This window comes from Salvia hispanica, chromosome 5, assembly GCF_029641045.1.
Source record: "Salvia hispanica isolate PSC_SH4W2 chromosome 5, Shi_PSC_v1, whole genome shotgun sequence".
NCBI classification, from domain to species: domain Eukaryota; kingdom Viridiplantae; phylum Streptophyta; class Magnoliopsida; order Lamiales; family Lamiaceae; genus Salvia; species Salvia hispanica.
The window spans coordinates 25444692-25454459 of NC_142696.1; the positions used below are offsets into that span (position 1 = coordinate 25444692).

Genomic DNA, 9768 nt, shown 5'->3' on the forward strand with positions numbered 1-9768 from the left:
ATTTAATTGATTCCTTACTTGATTTCCTTCCATACCTAAAATTCAAATATTCTACCAAATCTTTCCATACTTCAAGAGATCTTGCCTTACTTTATTTTAGTCAATATTCAAAAAACCCATGTCTTATTTAAAAGGCATAGAAATCGCCCCTTACCTTGCTTCATGGAGGATTTTCCTTATTTTATTTTGCTCTATGATATTTTATTCTATATGGAAAAATACCAAAACAAAATCTTGGCTTTTTGGAAGGCCATATGTTTGAAAATCTCATGCCTAGTACCCTAATCTATTTTTGTTAATTCTTCTTCCCTACTTCACTATATTTTTTTATCTATTTAATTGTGGAGAATGAGATCTTACCAAATATTCTATTGTAATTACCTAAAGATCTTGTTGAACTCTATAAATAAGAACCAAAACCCCTAACCCTAGCCCCATATTTTCGGCCCCCCCATCCCATACACTCTCTAAATTTTCCTCTTCTACTCTCTAATATTTTGCTATCTTTTGGAGAAGAATTGGAGTTTAATCCAAGAACTTTGAAGAATCAAGGCTAATATTTGTTTTCTACCGATCGTTTTTCTCAAAAAGGTATTTTTGTTTAAGAGTTATGCTTGATCTTCTTCTACTTCTTCTAACCGATTAATTGGTCTTTTTGAACCCTCATGCATCTTGGTTGAGCGAAAGAGGGATAAAAAGGGATGTGAGAACGTGTATGTGTGTGTGCGCCGTGTGTGTGTGTGTGTGTGGCGTGTGTATGTGTGTGCCGTGTGTGTGTGTTGTTGGGTTGTGTAGTGTATGTTTGATGGCTAAATAATCTTGTGTGATAAACATGATCTTGGCTAATTAGTAATGATAAGATGAATTGTTGGGAAGAGGGAAAAGTAATGAGACATGCATGAGTAAGAGTAGTATTGAACCTAATTTGCGATATGTGCCTATGTGATTAAAAGGTGAAACTTTGGTTGCAAAGCCGGATAACGGAAAAGCGAAACTACTTGAAAACTAAGCAATCGAGGCGGGCTTTACTCTAAAAACTCTCTCTTTTATTTTATCTAAATGTTGTTGGGCGATATAAGGGTGGTTTAACTGTTATGCCATACCTATGTTTGTTTTTAATGTGATATCTGATCTGCTTATACGAATTCGGGTCTGAGTATGGGCCGCAAGCCCTACCAGGCTGTGTACACGATGGGATCGAGAGCCGTCCTTGCTAGTCGGCCGGTCTCGTGGGCGAAAAGTGTGGCCACACTTTCGTCGCACCATGGAATGTTTGTGATTGTTAATTTGATGAGAAAATGGGAGGTTATTTTGACTGGCCAGTCTATGAAAATATATTTTGTGATACTCGTGATATTCTTTTTAACTGCTTAAAACTCGAGTTCACTTGGTAAGGGTGGCATAACTTATAAAATGTTTTGGCAATGAGCTCACTGAGTATTTCAAAATACTCAGCCCTGCATGTGTTTTCCTTATGTGCAGATTGAATGATGACGAGCGGTGGCGGGTGTTGAGCAGCTTAATTAATTAATATGGATATGTTGAACTTCAAGTGTAGTTGTGTCTCCATACATAGCTATGCTTTTCTCTTGGTCGTTTTCCGCTGAATTATTGATACGCTTTGTGATTTGTTTTTGAAACCTTTGCATCTTGCCTTCGGTTTGAGGCCTTAGTCTTTTCTTGTGACCTTGTCTTGGATATTGTGTCGTACTCTTCAGATACTCTTTGATCGTCATTTATGATACCTATCTTCCTTTAAACTTCTAGGTTAAGTTGTTGCATTAAATACTCTGATATTCCTTTCAATTCTTTTGGTTAGTACTCTTTAAATGAAACCCTAGCCTATGTTTACTTCTTTTGAGTCGGTTTCGGGTAGCAGCCGCCGCATTTATTGTACCCTAGGAGGGCGGGCTGTTACATATATTGTATAAACTCAAAACTCCTCAACACAGCGTCAACACAGTTTCAATTCAATATCAACACAGTATAAAATTTCAAGATTTTAATGTCAACACAGTATCAACACAAAATCAACACATCATCAATCATTGACTACTGTTGAAATTCTGTTGACATTTTCCCGTTGATGCTTTTTTGTGATCTGTTGATATTTTTCAATGATCCATATCATAGTTTTGAGTTTGTACAATATTTAGAGTTTTCATTTGATCACGTCCCTATGAAATAAAATATACAAATGTAATTAGTTAGTATATGTAGCTCGGTTGAAGTTGGCACCATTTACTAAGTAGTGTTTTAGGTTTTTATTAGCCCAAATATATAGCTAATATTGTTGAAATTCATTGATTAGTATTGAATTTAAAAAGCACATAGCCGTAACTTATCTTCAATAGCGCTTGAAAATATGAATAATTAACTAATTGCCCCATACTTACACACGTACTCTAAATATGAATAATTAATCAATTGCCCTAGTATACAGTCATTACATACTCTATAAAAGGGGATCTAAAAATTAAGATGATGAGTGACAAAAAAAAAGTAGTAGAAAAAACCAAAAAACACAATGGAAGTAATTAGCATTGAGAAAATAAAGCCATCTTCCCCAACCCCCAATCACCTTCGAATTTATAACCTTTCCCTATTAGATCAGATGATTCCTAGTGTCTACGTCCCCTTAGTTTTATACTTTTGCAGCGACGACGACAACAACAACAATGATGACAAAATACAACATCTAAAGGAGTCACTCTCTCAAACTCTGGTAACCTTCTATCCCTTTGCCGGAGTCATCAGAGATGCCCTCTCCGTCGATTGCAGCGATCAAGGCCTTCCATTCTACGTCACCAAGGTGAAATCCCAAATGAAAGATTTTCTTCAAAACCCTAATTTTGAATTCATCAACAAGTTCTTCCCTCGTGAGTGCGAGATGCAGAAACTGTCAGTCCCCGGTGAAAACGTAATGCTGATTCAGGTGAACTGTTTCGACTGCGGAGGCATTGCCATGTCTATTACCTTTTCTCATTATATTGCAGATATGGCTTCGGTCTCCACATTTCTCCGATGCTGGGCTGCCAATGCAAGGGGATTAGGGTTTTCTCAACCTTCACCCTTACTTTGCACCGCACAATCTTCCTTCCCACATAATCCCTCGCTCCCAAACAAGCTGGTACCTATGTTAAATTATCTTAAATACTCGAGTCGTGGGAAGTTTGTGACGAGAAGATACGTATTCGATGCCTCTGCTCTGTCCTTTCTCAAGGCTCAACTGAGTAGCACGCGCGTGAACGTGGTGACGGCCTTGGTGTGGAAATGCTTCATGGTGGCTGTGGCGGAAGAGGAATCCGGGATGGACGAGAAACCCTTCATGCTGACTCCAGCGGTCAACCTCCGGAAACGGGCTCTGCCCCCGTTTCCGGAGGATAGTTTTGGTAATATGGTGTGGGTACCAAAGATTGTTTGCAACAGCCCTCAAGAAAAGGGGTTGGCAGATTTGGTGTGGGAGGTGAAAAGAGGGATAGCAAATATCGATGGTGAGTTTGTGAGACGTTTGGGGAATGATGGTTTGAATGAATATTTGGAGGAGTTGAGGAATGAGATGCCTCAACAAGCTAATTGGCTTTGTTTTAGTAGTTGGGTTAATATGGGTCTTTATGAGGTTGATTTTGGGTGGGGGAAACCTGTGTGGCTGTCAGGCTTCTTTATGCAACACTCGGAATCAGAGACTATGGTTCTCTGTAATGGCGTGACGTTGACGGATAGTAGAGACGGAGAAATTGAAGCGTTTGCTCTTTTTGATCAAAAATATGTTGCAGGATTTGAGAAAAATGACCTGATTCGTAATTATGCTCGTGTTAACCCTAATGTGATATGAATCATCTTTACTAGTAGAATATGTTTTCAATTTGATGTTACTTGTTGTGAGATTGTAGTTCCAATAGGGGAAAGAAATTATGCAGTTGATGTTTTTGTTTGATCCAAGTTTTATCTTCTTTGTTTGACGTGACAAAATGAATTCTAAAATAGGAAGTTGGGTCATGTATAGCCCAAAACATGGGAAAAAACTTCGTGATGAGCCATATATAACAGATCAAATCATTATAGTCCGATAGGTTTTTAATATTTTATTAACAAAATGTTATTATCTCGAAAGCACAAACCAAATTTTTAAGTTATACTACATGGTTTATTAAAATGAACGTTTTTCTTCAATAAATAACAACTTCCTAACTATTTATAATCATGATTTGGTGATCAAAACGAGAACAAGTACTAACAATTTATCTGAACACCTTTTAGTCTTTCTTCAAATTAACAGACAAATTTAGTTTGAGCATTCTATATACATAAAAGCGATATAAAATTTATTCGTCATTTCATCGAATACTGGAGTTTTTGTACACGGAACTTCATCAAAGAAATAACAATCAACATGAGGTGCCATTTTATTTATACCCCTGACTGAATCACTTCGCAACATAAATTAGATATGCAATTCTTGTATTTTCTATATAACAAACAAAATTATATTCATGTACAAAATATGAAAATAATTGCCACTTCTTACTATTTTTCCTTTTTTTATGAATTTGTTATTTTGTCTTACCTTGTTGCTCCCTCCACCCCATTCAACTTGTTTATCTTTTCTTTTCAATTTGTCCATGTCGATCCTAAGATATTGTTATCTTGAATAGGATGAAGTATTTTGTCAATAACACTATTACATAAAATTGTAAATATGTAATTTTGTTACACATTTACGCATAGATAAAATATTTACCCAAATCATTCAATTTTTCGTTTTAGAATATTAAAGTAAAACATTACTTCAATTTCATTATATATTCCTGATTACCGTTTGCTTTTACTATAATCCATAGGCTACTATATACTCCCTCTGTCCCAGCTAATGTGACACGTTTCTTAGTCGGCACGAGATTTTAGGAGCTATTGTTTAATGTGATTAATTTGAGTTAAAAAAGAGTAGGTGTAAGTATTAGAATTAAAAGAGAAAGAAAGTTGAATATTGATACAGACCTAGACCAGCCCGCGCCGGAAACCCAGTTAGCCGAGGAGGCATCGCCGGAAGTAGGACAGACCCACCGCGAGCAGCATCAACAGCAGCCTTCCATTGCGACGACCAAGCCCAAGAGGAACGTGCGCCCGCCCGAGAAGTTGGGCGACTTCGTTCCCAAGTAGTCTGTCGGAAGTTATCTATTTTTATTTTATTTATTTTTGGTTATCAGGTTATTTTTTGGATATTTGTTTTTGTCCTTTTAATTATTTTTGCAGTAAGAGTCGAGCATATCTATAAGATCCGTCTTGGGTTTTCTTTGTTGATTATTTCCCAGAATGAATAGGATTAGGTCGAATCAACCCTAGGGTTCACAATTATGAATGAAATATTATTTTTCCCTCAAAATCGTGAATTATTCTCTCTACCTTAGTTTGACCACTGCCCGACGGAGGAGTTCCGCGCACAGAAGAAACTAGAACCACCGACAATCCTAGACCAGGACGCCGGAAAATCGTTGATCACCGAGCAAGCCGCCACCGATCATCGTTAGGGAATTGTGTCCCTAACAACTGGTGCTTTCATCCGTGAACTCATGAAGCGTTACAACACCGACAAAGGAAAATCGACGGGGGGGGAGGGCACGACATGACACCTACCCCACGAACAGGTTTGGCGGTCGCGTGCCAACCGGAGGCCGCTACGATAGCGGAGGGTTCCCATGCGCGACATTGGACGACGGCGAATTCGAGAATCGTTTGACGGACGACCCGCTCCACGATGACCCCATTCAATCCAAACTCGATCGGATAATGGAGAAAATCGACAAGATCGATTTATGGAAGGATGAGACCGATTGGAGACTAGAATTTCGTGAACCGCGACCCGCGCACGAGAATGAGCCACCATGGGGTCTCGACGAAGCTGATGATTTGGAGTATGACGATTATCTTTGTCGAAAATTGGCGGAGAAAGGATATCGTGACAGAAACCCTAATTATGGGCAACGCAACGACCCGTCGGAGGAGAGGGGCCGCCGCGACCTGAGAGGACCAAGTTGGGATTCACCGGGGGTCCGACAGCTGGGGTTCTACATGCTGGGGTTTGGTGCCTCTTGCACAGCGGAAGACTTGTACATAACAAATAAATCAGACGCGGATCTATTTGACCGATTATGCGATTAATCAATTCACATGTTAAATAGATAATTGCATGCTAGAACGCAAATAATTCATGCTCATATAAAGTAAATCCTAAACATGAATACTACGGTTTAGAGTTACCGATTTGATTCTCCAAAGAATCGTCGATTGCTCGCGCCTTCTCTACGATGATCTTCAATACTAGACCACGGATCTTCTCTCTGGTTCCCGAACTGTATCTCTATATCAGGGTGGGCTGATCTCATCAAAATACTAGGACTCGAATAAAGAAGACAGAAGAAATCCTTCTCCAATTAGGAGAGAAATTCGAACTCCTCTAGGTAGAGGGGAACGAAAAATATGAGGAATAATAATAATGATTTCTGTCTCCTTAATTCTCCTATTTATATTAAGTTCCTTTTGGGCCCAGACAGAGATATATGGAAGGTTTTGGATATGGGCTCACCCAATTAGCTTTTTACTAATTAAATTGAACCCACAATTTAATACAAGCTTATATTGGAATATTACGAGCAGCCACTACAGAAGTAATATTGAACTCTCCCCACCCAAATCCGAAATTACAAGTAATCCGGGTTTCCACTTTTATTATTTATTTCCCGCGCTTAAGATATAAATGTCCATTAATTAATTAATGTTTTCTATGGACTTAATTAATTAATATCTTATTAATTCCAAGAGTGGACTTAGCAAGAAACATTTATTTATTATTTATAGAGTAATAAAACTCCAACTGGCTAGTTTTCCGAATAATAAAACCTTGTTCGAGCTCCTCTTGAGGACATTATCAAACGAGACTCACCTCGCGCACGTTTCAACATAATAGCAATCCTAGCACCGCTAGATATTAATCACCACTACCCAATATATCAGGATTATTGGGTTGCGAAAAATCCGCACCATTTGATAAGTCAAAGTAGTGCATAATCAATACCGTATGCTCAATGCTAACATATGTAGATTAAGAAATAGTATTTTATCAAGACATAGTCTTTCAGTAGATAGCATAAAGACACGTCTTGCTGTTAGATCCGTTCAGTGCTATACCACACCAATGTCAACTTATTTCAGTAAGGCTTAGAAATATGCGGACTGACATTGCAACCTTTCACGATAGGTAGCCAAAGCCTATCTAGGTTGTGAAATTCTTCTTTTTCTCTTGCGAAGCATTGCATTCTGACCATGTTACCTTAAAGTGGACGACGCCCACAACCGGTCTACTAAGCAAAAGACTTAGACTTTGTTTACTTCTTATGCATTTAAATGTTTGTAAAACATCTTATAAATGCACAAGCAAACACAATGTAATAATAATAGTGATTCTATTTGTGCGAGACTGCTCGAATATTACTGAATCGGGTTAAAAGTGGATTGTAGAGTTTTACGGATACAAGCAAGATTATATTCGCGCGAAACTTGCTCGAAACATGCTTTTCAGTATACCAAACCTAACAATGTCCCACTTATACTCAAAACATGCTTTCGAGTATACCCACTGCCAAAAACTCTCCCACTTATACTCAAAGTAGGTCTTTGTACTAGATATATCGAACTACCATTCATTTCACTAAGTGAAAGAAAAATCTGCTCAGTTGTTCTCTGATAATGTCTTTTTCATCATAATGTCTTTGCTGCGTACTTGATCTTTAATTAATTTCATCCCCATATGTGATTGCTTAGCTTAATAAACTCGTGTGTCCCTTGAGTTAGCCTTTACTAGAGTAATCCAAAAATAATACTCGTAGGCGTACCCAAACTTATGATTAAATCTATTAGGAAGATATTCCTAAGGTAAACACATATTCAGAGGATGACTTACTCGATCACTGATTAGTCATAAAACTAAGACAGTGTAACCCCAAGGACATTACATGAATGACTGGTAAACTAGAATATCGTTACTAGTCTTTCTCAAGCACTAGGGAATATTCATTACCTCAATCAAAATCCTTTGTCATGGTTAATATGATATATACTTGCTATGCATAAGCACAAATAATATCAAACTTAGTACACATTATAGCATACATGAGACAACTATCTCCGAAACTAGTCTCATAATTCTTGATCTCACTAAGCGTCAAACGACACTTGACCAGAGACAAGACAATTCCATCTTGAGAGGTATAAACCTTTTCATGGAATTTCTAATGCTTAAATGTTCCAAGCAATGTGTAGATATAGGATTCCTAAGAGAATCTCAACATTCTTTCTAGCATCTTAAAAGGAGTTAGATGCTAAGAATGTAATTAGTTTCTCTTAAATCATTTATCTTAAACTGGGTAGACAACCAGTTTCCTACGCTAGATGCCAATCTTAGTTGTTTGCAATTTTTATAGATTTCATCATCGTAGAGTACCAATAATACCACATTTAATGCACTTTCAACTTCCTGGTGCTTACAGCACTGCAATGGGCAAAAGTCAAATTCCAGACATTTGACAATTTTGATAAAACACATATACTCTGATTTAGATGCTTGCCTAAGACCATGAAGGTCTTTATAAGCTTCCAATCATGCGTTTCTTGCCCTTAATTACATATCCATTAGAATGTTCTAGTAGATGATTTCCTCAAGACTTCTATTTATAGAAGGCTGTATTGACAATCATAATACATACATTCTAATTTATGTAAGTTCTAATAGACAATAGGATCAAATAAATCCTGGCACAACGATAGCGAGAAGATAATTCTCTTTGGGCATAACCCATTGTCATTGTCTAGCCTTTTGAGATCCATATTTATACTTGCAAATATACTAGCTCCCACTGACTGACACAGCCTATAGGTAGTTTTGCAAGTCTTGTAAAAGATGTTGTCTATCTTAGATTGTAGTTTGAAACCTATCACCTTTTCAAGGATGAATATCCAAATGAACCAATACTACATTGTAGTTAAAGGGATTATGTTCAAGTTGATCTAAGACTGAGTCTTACGACACTCTTAGACCCATGAACTTGTTGTGTTCCAGTGGAACGCTCCCACTACGATATGATTCTTACAATCTTAGGTACTGAAGTTGATTTTATTAGTGCAAAAGTTTCTAATGGTATGACTTCTTGGTAATGTGGAAAATCCGATATCTCTCTCTTTATTTTGAGAGTTATCACGCTGTTAGGCTTGTAGTTCATCTCTAGATCTTCATACAAGAATTATATCTTTGAAGATTACAGAACTTATAACCTTACATCATTTGGGAAAAACCTTAAAACATGCCTCAGTACACAACTTCAATTTCTTGGACACTTTTCCAACACGTGTTGGAACAACATTACACCTTGAGATGTGCTAGACTAGAGACACTCTAGTCCACAACTCGTGTTTTGTAGAAGGTACTGATGTTGGTAGTTTCTTTAATGTTTATCCCATCAATGATAAGATTTTAATGAGTACAACTCATCACATAATCAAACTTGTCTTAGAAAGACTTTGATTCCTTCTTACATATCTATCACATTCATTAGATGAATGCTTGGATTCGTTAATGGAGATTAGACTCCCACTACTGATCATAACCCTTTGCTCGTCTCCTTATGGTGTAAATCATTGAGACTTGCTAGTCTTTCTATGTTGCACTTCTATAAGTATTCTGAATCAAATCAAATGATTCTAACTCATAGTGCATCA

General features: G+C 37.4%; 1 protein-coding gene across 1 annotated transcript; it reads left to right on the top strand.

Annotated features, from left to right (window-relative positions):
* The first annotated feature begins 442 nt into the window (after positions 1 to 442).
* Positions 443 to 3929, top strand: LOC148926530 (limonoid 7-O-acetyltransferse-like). The gene is made up of 2 exons (XM_089058661.1): positions 443 to 591; positions 1483 to 3929. The coding sequence occupies exon 2, from the start codon at positions 2528 to 2530 to the stop codon at positions 3833 to 3835; it is 1308 nt and encodes a 435-aa protein (XP_088914787.1). The 5' UTR covers positions 443 to 591; positions 1483 to 2527; the 3' UTR covers positions 3836 to 3929.
* Positions 3930 to 9768: the final 5839 nt, after the last annotated feature.

Excerpts from the sequence above, each read along its gene's own strand:
- LOC148926530 (XM_089058661.1), top strand. The coding sequence starts at position 2,528 with ATGGAAGTAATTAGCATTGAGAAAATAAAGCCATCTTCCCCAACCCCC.